The 18,836-nt window shown below is 37.2% G+C and overlaps 1 protein-coding gene across 1 annotated transcript in view; it reads left to right on the top strand.

Annotated features, from left to right (window-relative positions):
* LOC126483682 (methyltransferase-like protein 17, mitochondrial) overlaps positions 1–18,836 on the top strand; it is a 114,536-nt gene that overhangs the window by 67,341 nt on the left and 28,359 nt on the right. Inside the window, exon 8 of the mRNA XM_050106768.1 lies at positions 8,710–8,848. Within this exon, the coding sequence (XP_049962725.1) occupies positions 8,710–8,848 (139 nt within the window). The remainder of the gene's footprint in view (positions 1–8,709; positions 8,849–18,836) is intronic.

Here is an 18,836-nt window from a genome sequence, read left to right as displayed (position 1 = left end):
GTACTGGAAAAAATCTTGGCAAAATGTGGGCAGGCATTATCCTGAACAGAATGATGCCATCTGCCAACTTTCCTCAATTATTGGACTCGGCATTTAATTTTTGCAAAGTGTCCATGTACCACTGTGCGTTAATTGTGGCACTGTGTTCCAGAAAGTCAATGAGCAGTGTGTTGATTGACACCATCAGTTGCAAGATAATGCCCACCCACTTCTTGCCAAGGTTCTTTCGACTATGCTGCAGAAATTTTGCTGGGAAGCCCTTACACATCCTCCTTACACACACAAACTTTTCCTACATGCACAAACATTTCTCCATGAAGGCATTGATTGTCTTCTCTCACAACGGGGTAAATGTATTAAGAGTTATGATGACTGCTTTTGAAATAATGATGATGATGATGATGATGATGTGTAGTTTGTGGGGCATTCAACTGCGCAGTTATCAGTGCCCATACAAATTCCCAATCATTGCTCTGTCCAATCTCACCACTTTCACGAATGATGAGGTCAACACAAACACCCAGACGTCTCGAGGCAGGTGAAGATCCCTGACCGTGCCGGGAATTGAACCCGGGACCCCGTGCTTGGGAAGTGAGAATGTGACTGCGAAACCACAAGCTGCGGACAAATAATGAAGAGCGTACTTACTTTTTTCCATCTATCTTTCTTTCATGTGACTGCTCCATATATTTTGGATTATTTTCGACTCACAATTCAGGAGTCCACACGAAATGTAAATGGTTGCTATAACCTACTAGATCTCTTACAAAGAAACAATCTTGAGCATCATGATGGAAGGTCACTGTAGGTAGACTGAGTACTATAACATCAAAATCCATCAAAAAGTAGTGCAAAATATATCTATTTAAAATAGTAGATAACAAAATTGCTTGATGTCTTCATAACAGTTTGCCACCATTCCTTTCAAACTGTGTGTCTTGAGCAGATGTGGCTTAAATTCAAAGAAATTGTGTTGGCGGCAATTGAAAGTTTCATACCAAGCAAATTAATAAGAGATGAACAGATCTCCTGAGGTATGCAAACAAGTCAGGACAGTATTGCAGAAGCTTGACAATGTTTTACAGAAGCTTGACAATGTTTTACAGAAGGTTGAAAATTAGAGCGGACTTCAGTGTGGGATGCTTTAAATAGTTTACACAGTCAAACTGTCTCAAATTTGGCAGAAAATTAAAAGAGATTTTGTCCGTATACAAAGTATACCTGTGGCAAGTTGCAATCAATATCTTCACTGCATGATGACACCACCCCTAAAACAGGGTTATTAAGCAACTTTCTGAAATTTCATCACCAAAGATGATGCAGTGCATATTACAGCATTCAAGTTGAGAACAGCTGCCAACATGAGTAATTTGGAAGTAGATACCCTCAGTGTAGCGAAGGGTCTGCTGATGAAGTAGCTCCATTTTGAGCAGTCAAATAAAACCACTTACTTGACAAAAAAATCTGTAACTAAAGACTGAGATGTCTGTTGGTAGTGCATGCATTGTCTGCACAAGTAAATATAAAGCATTTATAATTAGACATTTATTAGTGGTACCAATGTGTGTTGTCACGATGTTGTAGTAATCATTAAATTTAGTGGCTGCTGAGTTGAATGTGTCACCATTTCTGCCAGAGCAATTTTGTGGGGGCTCAATTTAATTTTGATCCCTATTTTGGTTTATTTCTTGTTTAATGATGTTCCAGATTGTTTTTGCCATATTCTTGGAAGTGTTTTAATTTTTGAGCAGAGTACAAATGTTTCACTTTTTAATAGCCAACAGAAATTTTAATAGCTAACAGGAATTTCTGTTCTGCCTAAAGTTTCTATTCCCTTAACATTTTTGTGGGCGACTTCATTGTGCCAATGAAAGATGATATTTTTCTTTGCAATCCAGCCCTCTTCCCTTGTATTTCTTCATCTATTTGATCCCCAAGGCATGTTTTGTATTTACCAATTAGTTTTACTCTGTGCAAGGTAATCAATGAAAAATCCCTTTTGAAAACCAGGACTTACTGGCCATAACTAATGGTGTGTTGACAGGTGTTCACCTGACTTATAAATTCCATTCTATTCACATTATTTTGACTGACCCAGCTGTCTTCTTCAAATGCTGTGAGCGGTGTTGTTATGTGTTCTCAGACAACCAGCCCAAGCATTGATTACACATGATTACACATAATATAACTCTCAGCACCAGAAATAAACATTTGGATCGGTCATCAAAATGTCATGAAAAAAAAAAGAAAAAAGAAAAAAAATCTGCAACTCGGCTGAATATGTTTCACCAAGAGAACTTGAGAGATCACACTGACCATAATCATTTTGGTAGATAGGGCCAACTTCAACTTCATGAGTGTACTGTGTCCACCTTCCACCCAATGGTTTTATCGCTATCCCATTTCTGAAAAATCTCATCCACATTAGCGGCTGTTGAAACTTAAGAAGCACACCCCTTATTATACTTCGCCATCTTTGGATCCAAAACAAAGAATTTTATGATATCAATGCATTCCAGATTATCTATTTAATGAAACACATACAACAAAACTACTTTTAAAAAATTGTAAAAACAAAACTGTTGTGCAAGCCTATTGGCTTGAAGTATTGCATACTGTGTAGCTAAAACAAAATCTCATTGATGACAGTAACACCTCTGTGCTGGATGACAAATGTTTCTCGTGTTTCTGCTGTTCTTCTTGGTCCTCCTTTGCTTTAATCCCTTTCTTTTAACCTCTAGTTATAATCAGCCTTTTCTGTTGTATCCTTTAATGCACAAGTGACTCTTGCCATTTTATTAGATTTAAAGTCCCCCCCCCCCCCCCCCTGTCCCTCTCTTTCCTACTCACTTGTACAGAAGACTACATATAAAATTTGATACAAAACACTTCCGTTGTTTTGGTAAAACATTCACCATTTTCAGGATACTTTTACCTTATATTAGGCTGTTTTCTACATGCAATATAACTTTGTAGGCACCTTATGTTTTAATGTTTGATATATGGGGTTGTTTGTGTGAGTGCTTTCTTACATAGTTTTGCCTACCTTTTGTTAATTGTATCTTAAATATTTCCATCCTTTCATGTGTGTGGTTAGATGAAGCTATATTTCATTGTCAGTAGCTTATGCACATTTGAAATTTTCATTACAGTGATCAATTTCACATGCTTATCTTCATGCTCATATTCATATCTTTTACAAGGCTCTCCTATCTCTTATGTGCTTTTCTGGTTATCCAGTTGTCGAAAATGTACTCCCCCCCTCCCCCCCCCCCCCTCTCTCTCTCTCTCTCTCTCTCTCTCTCTCTCTCTCTCTCTCTCTCTCTCTCTCTCTCTCTCTCTCTCTCAGGTAAATAGCTTTTCTTATGCATCTGTTAGCTCTGTGCAAATGTCGGTTTATTCTTATATACATTATGTTGTAACTTTAAATTTGGGCTAAACATTTATTAAACATTAATAACTTCTGTACAATAGTGTAAATAAGTGAATTATTCCATAACCTAAGCAGAATCATTGTTTGGCGCTATATTCAGTTGAACAACAATAGAAATTATTTTTAAGTTCTTTTCATTACAGAAAAAAAGTCAAAGCATGGTTTATCTGGATAACATGTATTTTATAATCAAATATCCATGAAAAATCACATGGCTGACCTGTGATATTGGCTTTGTTCGTACCACATATACTCTCACAGGTCATATGCAACACTACACACTGATATGTCTGTATCTCCAACTGCAACTGTGGCAATGTTACTTAAACATTAGAACCGGAGATGGGCTTTTAAAGTGATATGGTGGGTGTTGATTGATTTCTGTATGGGACAGGACATTATGAATTGCCTAAGGTGAAACTGGGCCAGTAATCACTACTACTACCTACAAGAGAGCTCAACACTTTGCCTGACATTTATCAGAGGAAGACACATTGGAAAGTTGCATGTTTGTAACAAACTGAATTATCTGCAAAATCTACCAATTCGTATGTTAGTATTATTGACACGGTCACCTGTCTCACTATCTTCTCTCATGGTGACTTCTGTTGATGGTAAAATTCTACTTTTCGTAGAGTCGTTTTCATTGCATTGGAGCTGTATTGATGTCATGAGAATTATGTGTCCCAGTAATTTTAAAATTGTATAAATTACAGGAAAGTTCCTCACAAGCATGTTCACTCTTTGTGCTGTAATACACATATATAAAAAAAGTTTTGCATCCCCTTGGTTTCGAGAGTTCCGGAACCTGTACAGGAAATTGGAATAGAGATCATAATAAACATCATTTCTGGCCCTTTTTATTGCTCATGAAAACCACATATTGCATGTTGTACTACCATACAGCGAGACCTTCAGAGGAGGTGGTCCAGATTGCTGTACACACCAGTACATCTAATACCCAGTAGCACGACCTCTTGCATTGATGCATGCCTATATTTGTCATCGCATATTATCCACAAGTTCATCAAAGCACTGTTAGTCCAGATTGTCCCACTCCTCAATGGATGGCGATTTGGCATAGATCCCTCAGAGTGTTTGGTGGGGCACATCTTCTTTCAATCTATCCTGGGCATGTTCGATAGGGTTCATGTCTGGAGAACATGCTGGCCACTCTAGTTGAGTGATGTCTTTATCCTGAAGGAAGTCATTTACAAGATATGCATGATGGGAGTGCGAATTGTCATCCATGAAGATGAATGCCTCGCCAATATGCTGCCGATATGGTTGCTATATCGGTCGGAGGATGGCATTCACATATCGTACAGCTGTTACGGTGCCTTCCATGACCACCAGTAGTTGAATTTGGCCCCAAATAATGCCACCCCAAAAAAGCAGGGAACCTCCACCTCGCTGCAATCACTGAACATTGTGTCTAAGGTGTTCAGCCTGACCGATTGCCTCCAAACATGTCTCCGACGATTGTCTGGTTGAAGGCATATATGACACTCATCAGTGAAGAGCACATGATGTCAATCCTGAGTGGTCCACCATTCAGCATGTTGTTTGGCCCATCTATACTGCACTGTGGTGTTGTGGTTGCAAAGATGGACCTCGCCATGGACATTGGGAGTGAAGTTGCGCATCGAGCAGTCTATTGCACACAATTTGAGTCATAACACAATGTCCTGTGGCTGCACGAAAAGCATTACTCAACATGGTGCTGTTGCTGGCAGGGTTCCTCCTAGCCATAATCCATAGGTAGTGGTCATCCACTGCAGTAGTAGCCCTTGGGCGGCCTCAGCGAGACATGTCGTTGACAGCTCCTGTCTTTCTGTAACTCCTCGTGTCCTAACAACATTGCTTTGGTTCACTCCGAGATGCCTGGACACTTCCCTTGTTGAGAGCACTTCCTGGCACAAAGTAACAATGCGGATGTGATCAAACCGTGGTATTGACCGTCTAGGCATGGTTGAACTACAGACAACACGAGCTGTGTACCTCCTTCCTGGTGGAAAGACTGGAACTGGTTGGCTGTCGGAACCCCTCCATCTAATAGGTGCTGCTCATGCATGGTCGTTTACATCTGTGGGCGGGTTTAGTGATGTCTCTGAACAGTCAAAGGGACACTGTCTTGATACAATATCCACAGTCAATGTCTATCTTCTGGAGTGCTGGGAACCGAGGGGATGCAAAACATTTTTTGATGTGTGTATATGCTTATCTTGCAGACAATTTATTTCCAACAGCAAGAAAGTAGAAGAAATACTTACTTAAGCCTAACCCAGCTGATCATTTTTTATCTTTTAGCAAAAAATGTTTTATCGCTTTCACGGACACTTGGCTCCATTGTTGCCACATCAAGATGTTTTGAAGAAACCAAGTAAACATAAAACTGTTGCAGCCACTAGCTACAGCCATATGTCATCTGTATGCTGTTTAAAATACGCTTCTGTCCAAAAGCAATATAAGTGCAACACTTTTATGCTGTCAGACAGAGCTAGCTTTTAAGTTACAAGAAATGTGCTTCATCAAAAGGTTTGGTTATCAAATTTCCACCAGGAAAATTGAAAAGTCAATTTACAATCTACCTTATGAGAACACATGGGAAATAAACTGTTTTCTATTTTGTGTAACACTATGCATTATACTGTGCACAGTGCATTAAGTCGTTCACAATAATTCATCTTGAAACTATTTAAATCAATGCACTCTGCCTTTTTTTGTATTTTATGTGCTAAGAAACAGCAGAGTAATTAACATATGTATTTTGTGTACATATAATATGGCCTTTCAAAGCAAAGCTGTACTGTAGGGGTTGACTTTATAGACTAGCAAATACACTCTTCTTAAATTCCAGCAGCAAACTTCTGCCGATGATGACTGAGAAACATATTTAAATTGGTCAGACATAAATCAACGCTTCCCTTTGGTGCTTTCATTTCCTGTTGTATGATAAAAGAAGTTAATACGCATTGCAATATGTATACAATTTTGGTTAAAAAAACTGGAGTGGTTGTTCCATTATGTATTTGCTGAACATGGAGAAAGTTTAAAATTCAATATAACCAGCCACGTAAACACCAAAGGCTCATAGAGTTTTTGGGTTCTATTTACTGTGAAAACTGTTGTTGCTTGTCAAACCACATGCCACATATAATAAATAAGTATAGGGCATTGTCCAAAACAATGTGTAATTACAATAACCTACAGTTTACTATGAAAAGTTATTGTTTTCAATAATGTTAAAAAGGAAAACGTTCCTGTTATTCTGCAAATATTATTTGGTTCTGAACCAGCTTGCAGCATATTTGACATTGTCAGATAACAACTGAATGTGAGAATCATAGATAAAATGACTTTTGTTTGGTTGAGTGCATTATTTAAGTCATGTGTGTGCAGCATGTGTTGGCAGAATTCGTGACTAGCCGGATGGCAGTTGAATGGTGGCCGGGTGGCTCCATGTGGGTTTTTTTGTGGACCAGTCCTGATGTCAGCGTCCTAGTACCTGTTAAAAGTTAAAAGTTGCATTGTGCTTATTTGTGCATGTGCAGCGCAAACTGTGCTGGGCACAAGGAAGCACAAGGTGTCAAATTAAATTGAGTGTGATTACTCATCCAGTGGTATAAATATATGATCTGGAAGTGACATATGAGAGGAGATACAGAGACAAATAGATTTGAATATAACTAATGCAGTAATTAATTTATAACTTTTAAATGTGCATCCCACAGAGAGATTGAGCACTCAATTTGTAGGCCTTGAAAAGACACACGTCTGGATCTACTTACATGATCATTAAATCTAATAATTAAGCTGTGAGAGACATTTCAGTTGAAAAATTAACTGAAATCAGCATTTCTTATGAATGAAGACAAATACACAGACAGCATGCCAGTATGTGTTGGTAGTGAGTATTATTCACTTCATGCATCATTTAGATGTTAAGATTTATTATTTTACTATCCATTTTTATAGTTAAATGCTAAATTTGTGTGGTTTATCCAATAATATAAATTTCATTAGAGATACATGAATTCTAATGACAGCAGTGGAAAGAGGAGACAAAATACAATAAAACGGATGTACAATTCACATTTGTACCATACATAGTAATGGGACTATGAGAATAAACAATTCTCATTATTGAAAGCATAAATTGTAAATATTTAAACTTGGATTTGAGGGCAAACTGTGGCGCCTAGAAATTGAGAAATTTTTATTACATGTTTTTACTGTGTGAAATTTTAGCGCATAGTTAGTGGTGTAAACAGAATTTTGATCAAACTTTTGTGTAAAAAGTTAGACAAAAGGACTGGTAATCACATGAGGCCCTTAGTTAACGTCAGTGGGCATGCTTTTCGTGGGTGGGATGCCAAGAGTTGGAGAATGGCAACAGTTTTCTGGATGAGGTGAGTAAGTCTATAACGTTGGCATCCAAGTTCCTCAGTGGTCTTTTGTCAGGAGTCGGACAGTCGATTGGTCTTCAGTTGGTGATTCGGTATGATCAGAGTTGGGGAGAGTTGTATGAGTGGTGGTCCAACCACACTCATTATTTGTTCGAAATATTTCATGTTCTGTGGGACTTAAATCATCTGTAGTTAGGTACATGATTTGTAGCAGCATGTACATTCAACCTAGCAGATATTGGAATTCTGATGAGTCATTGGTAACTTTTCTACAGTTTTGTTTAAATTTAAAGCCTTGCAATTTAGGAAGAAGTAGTCTCATCCCTAGATTAACACACACACACACACACACACACACACACACACACACACACACACACACACACACAGAGAGAGAGAGAGAGAGAGAGAGAGAGAGAGAGAGAGAGAGAGAGAGAGAGAGAGAGATTTATGTTTTTACTGTTCAGTTTTTAAATAAAATTGGGTTGCAACCGATGTCATTATATATAACAGAAAAGAAATGTAAATACTCTGTACCTGACCATTTTATGTTCTCATGCTATCAGTAATATCTGTGTAAGTGACACTTCTTTTTCACTATGGTTGCAGCATTGTTATCATCCAACAATGGCCTAAGAATCCAAAAGCTAGTTCATGCTCAAATAAATAATATTTGCAGATTATCAGAAAAATGCTTCTTTTTTAATGTTGTAATGTTATGTAATACAGAGCATCCAGTTAATGTATTGTTTTCTCTTAGGCATTATTATTTATTTTTTTCTTGATAAAACTCAGTTAACAGTCTATTTTAAGTTTTGTTTCAACTTCACTTTCGTCCTATTTTATAGGTTTCTTGCCATGTTCTAGTGCCCTCATGATCACTCTTGTCCAAGAGCATTTGAAGATAAAACCCCATGCAATTTTGAAGTCACCTATGAAAGTCTACCTATTGGAAACAGAGGGAAGCTGAAAAAGGAGCTATTTTCATATGTGGTTCTCGCAAAAGGTAAGTTTTAAATGTCATTAATTCCCTATCTATTTTATTGGAACTAACATAATGTAATTTTAAAGTAATTTTACTTCATCAGCATTGATTTTTGGTCACTGTCAATTGAATTGCTTACCTGCCTTTTTAATCTACTTAAAATCTACAAACAAACGTTCAGATTTCGTTTTTTGTATAAACTTAGAAATTTTCCACATATAATACCACACAAAATCAAAAATATAAAAAGAAATGATTTATTAACAAACTTTTGCTTTCAAATTTCCCTAACACTCAGTCCCAAGTGCATACTACTATCTACTCTTGGCTCGCTGAAGACACTTAAAAATTAAACATATAGACTCAAAAATATACAATATTATGAGTGTTTCTGGAGGCACTGATTTATGTCTTGATATTTGTACTTTTTTGCACAGACATGGTTGTGTTCTGAAATGTGGTATTGAGATTTTTCAGTGTAATGCTCTCTACATTTGTGACTTTCTCTAAGCCACACATACTACATGTGTTGTGCCAAATGGCAAATACCTCTGAAATGAAGGCTAAGCCACTTAGCATCTAAAATCAGGTTATCCTGCAGTTTTATTTAATTAGTCAGGTGGCTTTGCTGATGATGATTTGGCCTATTCTAGCTTGACAGGTCAATTATTGTACATTCGCCGAAAGGCAGTGATGGAAAACGGAGTCACAAAAATTTAAACAATAAAAAATTCTCATGTTTGGGGCATGGGAGCATCTTATACATCTCCTCTGCTTTCCCTGAAAGAGTACACCACGAGTGAATTCAACAATCTCACTGGGACCTAAATTTATTTTAATTTCATGTAACAATTCAAATTTCAAAATGTGAGTACGATTGTTACATCAGCATGTGGTGACTACAGTTGGCAATACAGGACTGTGATGGCAGCAGCATTACAAAGATAGCCAAAGCTGATTTCAGACAAAATTTTAAGGGGTACAAGCAACTCGAACACTTGGATGATAAAGATTAGAACTTAATGTGAAAGTAATCATACAGGTTTACAGCTTTTTGTTATTAATAAAGGAAATCTCTAGCATTATTAAGTGAGTTAAAGGGCCCAGCATGATTTGTAATGAACGGATTACACTAAAAAGTCCTCCTTGTCAGATTACAGCCAGTCTTTTCAAGGTGACGTGAGCACACAGTGTAAAATGTCCATACAGTGACTGGACAATCACCATGGTGGCACCATTTGCTTGCTAGCTTGACAATAAGGTACATTGAAATTATGAAACAGAATTTTGAACCACAACGGTTTGTTTCACTTGTAATCAGGAAGGACTGAAGCATTGTAAGTGAAATTATTTCAAGTTCGTTAGCAGTACCGATTACATCATCTAAGTACTGTTTCAGTTATTAAACTATCAAAGCAAAGGGGCAAAGCATAAAATGTAGTAATGTGTGAAAGGTGCCAGTTTGACTATGTGATTAAATCTTTCTGAGCATCAAACAGAATGAAATATAAAATTAAGTATATTTGGCTAACAAAAGTATAAAATGACACAACTACAAAACATACTGTTTTTCATAGCATTAATGCATCTTACAAACAAATTAGAATAAACATCTGAAGGATGATTCCTTCAACCCAAATTTATATGATGGCAACAGCAAGGTAATGAAGTTCAGTTAAAATGAATAGAATGATTGTAAAAACGTTCATGACAATGAAACATTATGAATTGAACAGATAAGAACAGAATAGAAGACTACCGTTTAAAACAGTCACAAAAGTAAGAAATTCATAAACCAAATACAAAACAGTAGTTTTAATTAAAGAAAATAATCCTAGGCGGGGTTTCAAAATTACTGTAGAAAAATAAAAGTTGCCATTAACTCAGCATTTCACCTTGTTACAACCCATTTGAACTAGGCCAATACACATGATCATCTGGAAAAGCTGTATGCTCTCTACTACCTAATTTAACAGTAGTATATAGCCGTGTTCAGTTCAGAATAGCAGGCAGGACAGAGGGCACTGTGGGAACAGTTATTTTGAGTAAGATATTGTACTGGTGAAATGCCATAATATGGACAGCAGCTCAATCTGGTGTTATTTGTTGTCACTCCTGTGCCATTAATTGATCCAAGGGCTTGAGCAAATTGGTATTGTTAGTATCTGGAAGAACAAATGAGACAGGATGTTAGCAGAGGGGGAACTTAAATTCTGGAATGAATAACAGGATTGGTTTGATAGTGGCATTCAAAGTTTCTTTCAACCCAGGATATTGTAATGGGATGCTTTTAATAGAAGTCTAATATTATTCAGCGATACTCAGTGTGTGGGAAGTGAAAATCTAATAGTAACATACAAAGGAAACCAGAGTGGGGTACCTCAATGTATAATCAGCTGGTTCTTATGCCATAGAACAAAGATTGTGTTAATTCAATTATCAGCAGTTTTTTAGTTTCTGCTAATAACAGAGAAATGTCACAAATAGAGGTGCTGATGTATAAAGCTAACTTGGTACAAATATAGTTGAGATATACTGGCAAGTCTGTAACTCTGCAGCAGTCAAAGGTGTGTGTCTGTGAACCATGACAGACTACCTAATAGTCTTTTGTTGGCCAACCTATGTACTTGTCAGTAAAAAATTTCTAGGAAATAGGGAAAGTGTAAAGCCTATTTCCTTTCAGTTCTTAGTTCACACAGGAAAAAGGTATCTGCAAGTGAAGAATAAGTTTGGGGTTCTCTTGAGTCAACTTCACAGTAATACAGTTATCACACAGTGATATAAAATTAAAAGTGAGGGGATATATCATCCAAAGAGGTGAATGTATGTGTTGAGATATTCACAAGGTTGTGAAGTGGGGATTCAGGAGGAATTAAGATCGAACTAACTTTTTTGTAGGCCAGTCTGTATGGCTAACACTAATATGCCCACTTGGGCATGGAAGGAGTGTATGTTGTAAAACATAATTTGTAGTACATGAGGTATTGCTGAAGTTGTAGTTACCTTATTGATTTTGAATAGCATCTTTATCTTTTATTATGTCATGAAGGAGTTCATAATGAGGCACCAACTGTGCAGTGATGAGTCAGATTTGTTGTATGTGAGACCTTAAACTGTCTTAATTGTGTTATAAAGGGAAATGGAGTCTACACAAGATGCTGAATTGTGTCACTCATGTGTATGTGAAAATGCTGAATTGCATCTCCAGTGGCTGCATGGAGACCAGCACTTGTAATGGTGCTGGGCTCCATCTATTCGGCTGTTGAACATTATGTGGCTGATCCAGAGGCTTGTGATCTGCACTTTTGTAGTGCAAGTTTTCAAATTTTGTAAACTTGGAACATAACTTCACCATCCCAGGCAGTGGTGAAAACTGTGTGGTGACAATGTCTCAACATAGCGAAATAATGCAAACATACACAAGACCATTCACCAGTAGAGGTGGATAATAAAAAAAATAGAGGAATAAGTAAATGATTGAAACAACACTGGAAAGGGCATATTGCTTAATTATGGGGCAATGTGAGGTGTGTAACATACAAGTGTATCCGTAGGATGCATTAATAGCACAGGGGTCTGCAGGTGATACAGAACTGAGTTAAAACCTTGAAAGCCACATTAGAGCACAGATTGGAATGCAGCTGAGAAAAGGTGTTAGCAGTGGCACTGTTTGATAAAGGACAGATGTCCACAACAGATTGGCTGTTGCTCATAGCAAGCAGTTTAGTGGTGGAGAAGTTCTGTCCAGCCAGTGGTGATATCAAACTAACACACTTAGAAACATATAAGCCACAGAGGCAATTTGAAAACAAACAATGACACACAATCCACTCAAGGAAATTGTGTACTTGTGACAAAACATGATAGATTCGGCCGTATTGTGAAAACAGAAATATAGCTTGGCCAGGCTTCAATTCTCTTGAGCTTGCTCATGACACTTTCCTTAAGGAAGTGATTATGAAAGATGATTGTCCCATTGAATATTAGTGAAAAAGATACAATACATATATCAAATACTTGAGCAAAATTCTTAGCTAGACAGGATTCTAACATGACACAAATGCCCAACAGAATCATCATTATTATATAAACAATGGTGTGGCATAGAAAATACTGATGTGATCTCCCACCTAAGACAAGAAAAAGTCAGCTCTAAGTTCCTATACCGTAAATTGTAGTGATGGGAACTCAGCATTTGCTGTGTAACAGTTTTACTGCACACTGAGTTTGTTGGATCCTCTACAGAAAATGGTACATCACTGCATTTATATTTGGTTAAGTGATCAAAATAAATTACACTCTTCTGATCTGGAGCTGAAATTCAACACTTGCGAGTTACATGAAATGTAATATTCAGGGTGGTCCATCACAGGGCCACGTAAGTTTCTTAGTTCTGCCCAGTTTCACAACAGTTTGGTCATAATATCACATAATCTCCTATTTGGTATAGCAGCATCCTTGCTTTCTTTCTATACATAGCTGTTGTCTCTGGGTCATAGCTGCATTATTCTGTTGAACTCTTCATCAAATAAACCTTAATCTTTTAGCCAGATGCTTCACTTCGCGTGAATATATTTCATGAGGCAACTTCAGGATCTCAAAAGGGCAATGTATTTTGTGAGCATAAGCAACCCCATAGGGAGTCAAAATTACTGTTTCATGTGTCCTGGCATTGTATGACAAAATCACAACCATTTTATGGATGTATTCAACCTTGCCATTACTCAAAGGGTGAAACGGCATAGTTCTCCATTTCTTTATTTCAAGTTGTCGTCACACCTTTACCATAAGACGGAAAATAAAGTTTGTGTCATGATCTGTTTATAATGGCCTCTGCACTCCCAAATGCAAGAGCTTTCACAACTGTCTCTGCAGTCATGTCTTCTGTCAGTTTCATAATAAGATAGTGAGAGAATGGTCGATGACAGATTAAAAGTACGTGTGTTAATTTGGGCCAGTGCAGGGAACACTTCTATGATATTGAATGCTACAATTTCAAACAGTCCTGCTGCTTCAAGTAAAGTTTGGTCTTCATCCTTGCTCCCTCCTAGCACAAGGGAGACAAGATTGAATGTAATCTTCTATGACTTTCTTTTGTTGAGGCCACCACTAACAGCGTGCAGTGTGCAATTGCATAGTACTTTTCTCATTATGACAGTCTGTATGCTGTTGTAACATTTTTGCTGTAAGAACTTGCAAATACTCTTTGATACTGCTATCCACCCTCAAAGAGGCGTATTCTTATATAAAATGTCGTCTTTATAATAAAATCTGGTGAGATAGCCAATTTCTTACAGCCAGCATTGTATTCTTGTCGCTTTTTTAATTCCTCAGTAAGCATGTCATCTGTTCCATTAAGTTTCGGGTGTGCAGCCACAAGAAATCTCCTTCTTCTTCTAATATTTCAGAGTGAGCCGCATGAGTGCTGAAAACTCTTGCGGCTCACTCTGAAGATGGATGAACATTATACAGCCGAAATATTAGAAGAAGAAGGAGATTTCTTGCGGCTGCACACCTGAAACTTAATGGAACAGTCTTTGCGCTGCCAAAACCTCAAGATTCACAGTATGTCATCTCCTTGCATCTGCATTCCAGTTTAATCTGTTAGGCTTGTTTTTGACTATGTTGTCATTCATGAAACTATGGAAACTTCAGGTTAGAATATCAGCAATGTAATGGAACGTAGATTGTTGCTTACTGTAAACATGACTGTTAACTTTCAGACAGGCACAATTAAAAGACTGTTGTATAAGTGTCTTTTAATTTTGCCTGTCTGCACCTTAAAATATCATCCTTATGGTAAGTAGCAGTGTACATTTTCCTTCATTTTTGATAGTCATATTCATGGAGTTTTAAGGCTCACTTTACAAGTCTGCTGGTAGGATCATTTAAACTCAGTAGCCATTGTAAAACTGCGTGATTGGTAATTACCACGAACTGTCATCCATGTAGGTAACATAAAAATAATGAGTGCTGAAAACAAGTGCCAGAAGTTCGTTTTCTGTGGTACTGTGGTTTTGCCAGGCTTGATTCAGCTAGCTTGATACAGTTGATGGAGTGTGTAACCAATTGGTTTTACTTCAATATCTTGCACATGACTCAATATGCAGCCTGCAGTGAAGTCACTAGCATCACTAGACAAGATAAAAGGCTGTGTAAAATCTGCATAAGCCAAGACCGATGAACTTGTAAGAATTCTTTCAATTTTAACATGGCACTCCTGCAGACAAGAGGAGACCTCTTCTTCAGTAATATTATGAAAGGTTTTGTGAAGGTTGAATAGTTCTCCAGAAAATGTTGCTAGTAATTTGTTAACTAAAGAAAAGATTGAAATTTTTTAATGTTCTCCAGTGCTGGAGAATTGTCCACTGCATCAATTAACCACAAATCTGGTCTTACACCATCTGCCGAAATTATGTGGCATAGATAGTGCACTATTGATTATGTGAAATGGCACTTATCTAATTAAAAATTTGGATTAGCATCACTAACATGAGTTATCATATTTCTCAGTTGCACTGCACACTCTCTCATCCTACTTGACAATTACGTCATCTAGGTACACTGAATAAGCCGCGCGGAGTTAGCCGAGCAGTCTAAGGCGATGCAGTCATGGACTGTGCGGCTGGTCCCGGCAGAGGTTCGAGTCCTCCCTCGGGCATGGGTGTGTGTGTTTGTCCTTAGGATAATTTAGGTTAAGTAATGTGTAAGCTTAGGGACTGATGACCTTAGCAGTTAAGTTCCATAAGATTTCACACACATTTGAACATTTTACACTGAATACATCTTTTGCTTTGGACCCCGTAAATCAGCAAAACATTGTAATGTAGCAGGCTGCAGGGCATCCTTATGTATTTATAATGCCCAGAGGGTACAAGAAAAGCTATGTTGTGCTGATCTTCCATAGCTACAAGTGTGTGATGGTAACTGGATTGCATACCTGAGGTGGTAAAGAATTTGCATTTGATAAGGCTACCGAAAGTGTCATTGATAGTTGCAAGGGGGCAGTATAAAGTTTTATGACATTCATGACCATTATCATTCTATGCAAACGTGATAAGCCTTTTATCCCTTAATGGTTTTCTTGGGCACAATCACTATAGGTGAAGACCAGGGACTGAAAGAGTGTAGCATTACTCCAGCTATCAGTAAATCTGAAATATTTTATTTATTTATTTACTTTTTCTTTGCTTGGAGCCATCGTGATGATGGCTTTTGCAAATGTCAGACTTAATACTATGGTTATATTTATACTTATAAAATACACTATATTCTGTAGCTGTTGCTTCTTATATCTATTTTTTACATTTATCACATTACAACTGATATGCTAATGCCTCATGTTACAATCACTATCTTAAAATTCATTGAAAGAATATAAACATTTTTCTATTAGAAAAGATTTTAATTTTGTTTTAAAAACATTTCCCATGTACGTTCTTAGAGAGTTTGGTAGCTTGTTATACCAAATCAGACCACTGATATATGGACTTCTATCAGTCATTTTTAACATTTTTCTGTTACGGAAGTAGTTACATTGTGTTCTAGTGTTGTGATCGTGTACATCACTGCCCTTGATTGTTTCTGTTGGTTGACTTATAAAAAATACAACTATTTTGAAGATGTACAGAGAATATATTGTCAGATATTCATGCTGCACAAACACTTCATGACATGAATCTCTATGTCCCATCCCATGTATAAGTTTTATTGCTCTTTTCTGTAGTAGTAGTATTCTTTTTAAATGTACATCAGCTGCACAGCCCCATAGTTCAATTCCGTAATTGAGAAAGGGGTAAAGTGTTCCATAATATACTAATTTCAGTGCTTGGCTAGGAACTATCTTTGCGAGCTAGCTGAGGAGATATATGGCACTACTGACTTTTCCGCATACGAAATTAATGTGGTATGTCCACCGCAAATTTTCATCAACATACACACCCAGGAATTTACAATTACCATTTTCTGTTGCAGGGATATTACACACACTATTCATATTCTTGTGATGAGAACTGCCTGTTTTAAATGTCAGTAGTTGAGATTTGGTGACATTCACCTTGAGTCCCTGATCATTGAAGTATTTTGTTACTTCTGTTGCACCACTAGTAGCAAGAGATTCTAGCTCTTTAGATTCGCTCCCATAGAATAAGATTGGCGTGTCATCTGCATAGCTTACAATATGGGAGTTAATGGGTTGTGCAATGTCGTTAATATATATACGGAAGAGAAAGGGTCCAAGGGTTGAGCCCTGTGGTATACTTTGTAATACAGGTTCACTGGTGGACTGGGAGTTCATGATTTTATTATCTAGTTTGTATGACAATTTAGTGCTTTGCTTACGATTCAATAGGTACGTGGTTAAAAGAGTCATGGCTTGATCCCCAATACTATAAGATTTTAGCTTTTTAAGAAGTATCCTATGGTTTACCGTATCAAATGCTCTTGACAGGTCCAAAAATATACCTGCAGTCTGCATCTTCTGGTCCAACAGACAGTAAACTTCATGGATGAACTGTGTAACTGCTGTGGTTGTACTTAGCTCTTTTCTGAAGCCATGCTGCGAATCTACAACCAGTTTATGTTTTGTGAAAAAGGCACTTAGCTGAGAAAGGATAATGCTTTTGAATATCTTGCTAAAAGTTAATGATATTGGTCTATAGTTGGAGACTTCTTCCTTTCTTCCCTTTTTATACACTGGTTTCACTACACTCATTTTTAGAACCGTTGGGTACATGTTTTCTCTAATGCTGCAATTAATCAGGTGAGTAAGAGGTTTAGAAATTTCTTTTAAGCATGCTTTAGTAATAGCACTGGATATGCCATCCCATCCAGATGAAAATTTTTTCTTTAGCATGTTTATTGCCCTGCGAACCTGCTGCTCATTCACTTCCACAAATTCAAATTTGGTACACTGTGTGAGATGGCACTTGATCTCTATCTGTGAATCTGTAATATGTGTTGATTGTTATTAAAAATATTACATATAGTATTTGGGGTTTTTATAATGTTACCACCATGTCTTATGCTGAGTGGTTCCCTGTTCATCTTGTTGGGACCTTTTCGGTACTTTCAATCAGCTTCCAAGATGCTTTGCTTATGTTGTCAGACTGTTCTATTGTTTTGCTGTTAATCTGCTTCCTTAGATTTACAATTTCAGTTTTAAAAGTTTGCTTGGCCCTATTGTATTTTTCCTTGAAAACCTGCATATAGTAGCTTTATAAAGCTGGTATAGATCATGTACATGATCTATACATGCCTGAGCCTAATCAGATTTGTTGGGAGTTTTAGTCTAGGATTACTTCCATTTTGACAGTGTTTAACTACCGTCTGGATTTCTCTGACTGGACAACTATATTCATAATGATGCAATAGGGTTGAGTAGAATTCATTCCATTTCTCATCCGACCCTTTTACCTGGTACACAGAATCCCATTTCTCATTTGCTAGTTTGTCTTTAAGAGCATTAATATTTGAGGTATTCAGCATTTGTTTCTGTATCACAATTTTTGTTACTTTAGGCACAACTGAATTTTTGTATTCTATCACCTGACAGAAGTGGTCAGAATAAAGAAAATCTAAGTTACTGTAATTTACCTTATCTATAACATCTTTGTTGATTGTAGCATAATCTATTCTAGTGGAACATGTGTCCGTCACTCTGGTGTCAGAGTTCACCATATTTACAACGTTGTATGAGGTCAGTACATCACTGAGTTTCATGTTTACTAGACTATTTGAGTTTGCGTCTATATTAAAGTCACCTAATGTAGTAAGGTCATTAGAACCAGCCAGACCAGCAACACTACTAAGTTTATCCATAAACAGCATTACATCAGCATTTGGTGGCCTATACACTCCAATCACTTTATGCTTTGGTAATTTAAGATCATTACTGTGGAGTACAATGGCTGTCATTTCAATTGATCCTTCTTTGGTGTGGTGTTCAAGAAAGGAAATGTTTTTGACTTCTACATCCTTATTAACATAAATTGCCACACCACCACCTTTA

This window comes from Schistocerca serialis, chromosome 1 (assembly GCF_023864345.2).
Source record: "Schistocerca serialis cubense isolate TAMUIC-IGC-003099 chromosome 1, iqSchSeri2.2, whole genome shotgun sequence".
NCBI classification, from domain to species: domain Eukaryota; kingdom Metazoa; phylum Arthropoda; class Insecta; order Orthoptera; family Acrididae; genus Schistocerca; species Schistocerca serialis.
The sequence above is the reverse complement of the archived record's forward strand: the minus strand, read 5'-3'. Positions and strand labels throughout refer to the sequence as shown.